Genomic DNA, 2,008 nt, shown 5'->3' with positions numbered 1-2,008 from the left:
GAAACTTCGCTCGTCAGCACCATGGACAGCGATCCGCTGCCCACTAAGCCTGCGCTTTGTTTTCAGCCTGCAAAGTGGGAAGGACAGCAGCTTGTTTTTACAATCCGCCACCCTCACGCGTGAATATGTCCACACGTGCATGCAGTGCATATATATTCCGTTGCACACACGTGATTGGTATATGTGCATGTGAGCGTGAAAACTATCAGTTTTCATGAGTAAATGAAAACATGTACTACGTAAGTGCGTATTTTCTCAGTATCCATGTCCCTTCTCCCTCTCTGCTCTGGGTTTTGAGGACGGGATAGGTTAGGGTTAGGGGAGCCACTTGGTGAAAGTTGCCGGAGCATCCTGAACTGCACACCTGACTCTTGTCTTTCTCCTTCGGTGCAGGCTGCAGCTTCGGGCCAGTATGAACGTGAGTGCCACCTCCCTAAACTACTCAGGGGCTGTGGATGTAGCAGCAGTTGCTGTGGAAGGAGCAGCGACAGCAGCAGCATCTGACACAACTCGGTGGCTGCCCCCAGGGAGTTCGGCGCTAGGAAGTGGCGCCAATGGGTCCCTGGAGCTCTCATCACAGCTGCCCGCGGGTTCGCCTGGGCTGCTTCTGTCGGCCATCAATCCGTGGGATGTGATGCTGTGTGTGTCCGGCACTGTGATCGCTGGCGAGAATGCATTGGTGGTAGCCATCATCTCCTCCACTCCAGCCCTGCGCACGCCCATGTTCGTGCTAGTGGGGAGCCTGGCCACCGCTGACCTGCTGGCGGGCTGCGGGCTCATTCTCAACTTCGTGTTCCAGTATGTGATTCCTTCTGAGACCGTCAGCCTGCTCACCGTGGGCTTCCTGGTGTCCTCTTTCACTGCCTCCGTCAGCAGCCTATTGGCCATCACAGTGGACCGCTACCTGTCGCTGTATAACGCTCTCACTTACTACTCAGAGCGGACCCTACTGTGCGTCCATCTCATGCTGGCGGTGACCTGGGGGGTGTCCCTATGCCTGGGGCTCCTGCCAGTGCTTGGTTGGAACTGCCTGGCTGACCGTGCCTCTTGCAGTGTGGTCCGGCCGCTCACTCGCAGCCACGTGGCACTACTCTCCACCTCCTTCTTCGTTGTCTTCGCCATCATGCTGCACCTTTACGCTCGCATCTGCAAGGTGGTTTGCCGCCACGCTCACCAGATCGCCCTGCAGCAACACTTCCTGGCCCCACCTCACTATGTAGCCACCAGAAAGGGGGTCAGCACTCTGGCCATAGTCCTTGGGACTTTTGGAGCCAGCTGGCTCCCTTTCGCCATCTACTGTGTGGTGGGCAGTCATGAGTACCCGTCAGTGTACACGTACGCCACCTTGCTTCCTGCCACCTACAACTCCATGATTAACCCCATCATCTATGCCTATAGGAATCAGGAGATCCAGAGGTCCATGTGGCTCCTGTTCTGTGGTTGTTTCCAGTCCAAAGTGCACTTCCGCTCTAGGTCTCCCAGTGACGTGTGAAAGTGTCCTCTCTCCTCCCTCCCAGCACTACACAAGTTGACAATATTGGTGAACTACACAGTGCCTGTTGATGAACTTCTAGACCCATTAGTGTGAAAGTCTCTTTAAAAAAACCCTAAACCAACACAAAAGCTCACCAAGAAAACATGCTTCAGGTTAGCACTTTATATATACAGTGTATATATTCATGTAGATATATACAAATATTTGTATCCTCTGAAAGTGTTCAGGGTATTGAGCTTACAATTCTGTGAAAAAATGTGGTTGTATACCAAAATTGTACATCACATTTGTGAAGTGAAGACATTCCAATACTGCTTAATTATAGCACTTTATTTCTAGCTGCTGAACTGCCAAAACAGTGTTGCCATGTTGGAAAGCAGGGGAAAGAAAGTAAAATGTTGTATTTTTGTTGTATGTGATAGTATATTTTGCTGCACACACATCGATAAATTACAACATATTTTGTACACAAATAAATACATCAAATGTGTATTTGTATATGTGTCTAATTGC

General features: G+C 50.6%; 1 protein-coding gene across 1 annotated transcript; it reads left to right on the top strand.

Annotated features, from left to right (window-relative positions):
- Window positions 1-412: 412 nt before the first annotated feature.
- Window positions 413-1,492, top strand: GPR6 (G protein-coupled receptor 6). Its single transcript, XM_036768582.1, has one exon. It carries the CDS (start codon window positions 413-415, stop codon window positions 1,490-1,492), a length of 1,080 nt encoding a protein of 359 aa, XP_036624477.1.
- Window positions 1,493-2,008: the final 516 nt, after the last annotated feature.

This window comes from Trichosurus vulpecula, chromosome 7 (assembly GCF_011100635.1).
Source record: "Trichosurus vulpecula isolate mTriVul1 chromosome 7, mTriVul1.pri, whole genome shotgun sequence".
NCBI lineage: Eukaryota > Metazoa > Chordata > Mammalia > Diprotodontia > Phalangeridae > Trichosurus > Trichosurus vulpecula.
Note: the sequence above shows the minus strand (reverse complement) of the source record. Positions and strands in the feature narration are given on the sequence as shown.

Bases quoted from the DNA above. Each gene is read 5' to 3' on its own strand.
- GPR6 (XM_036768582.1), top strand. From the start codon at position 413: ATGAACGTGAGTGCCACCTCCCTAAACTACTCAGGGGCTGTGGATGTA.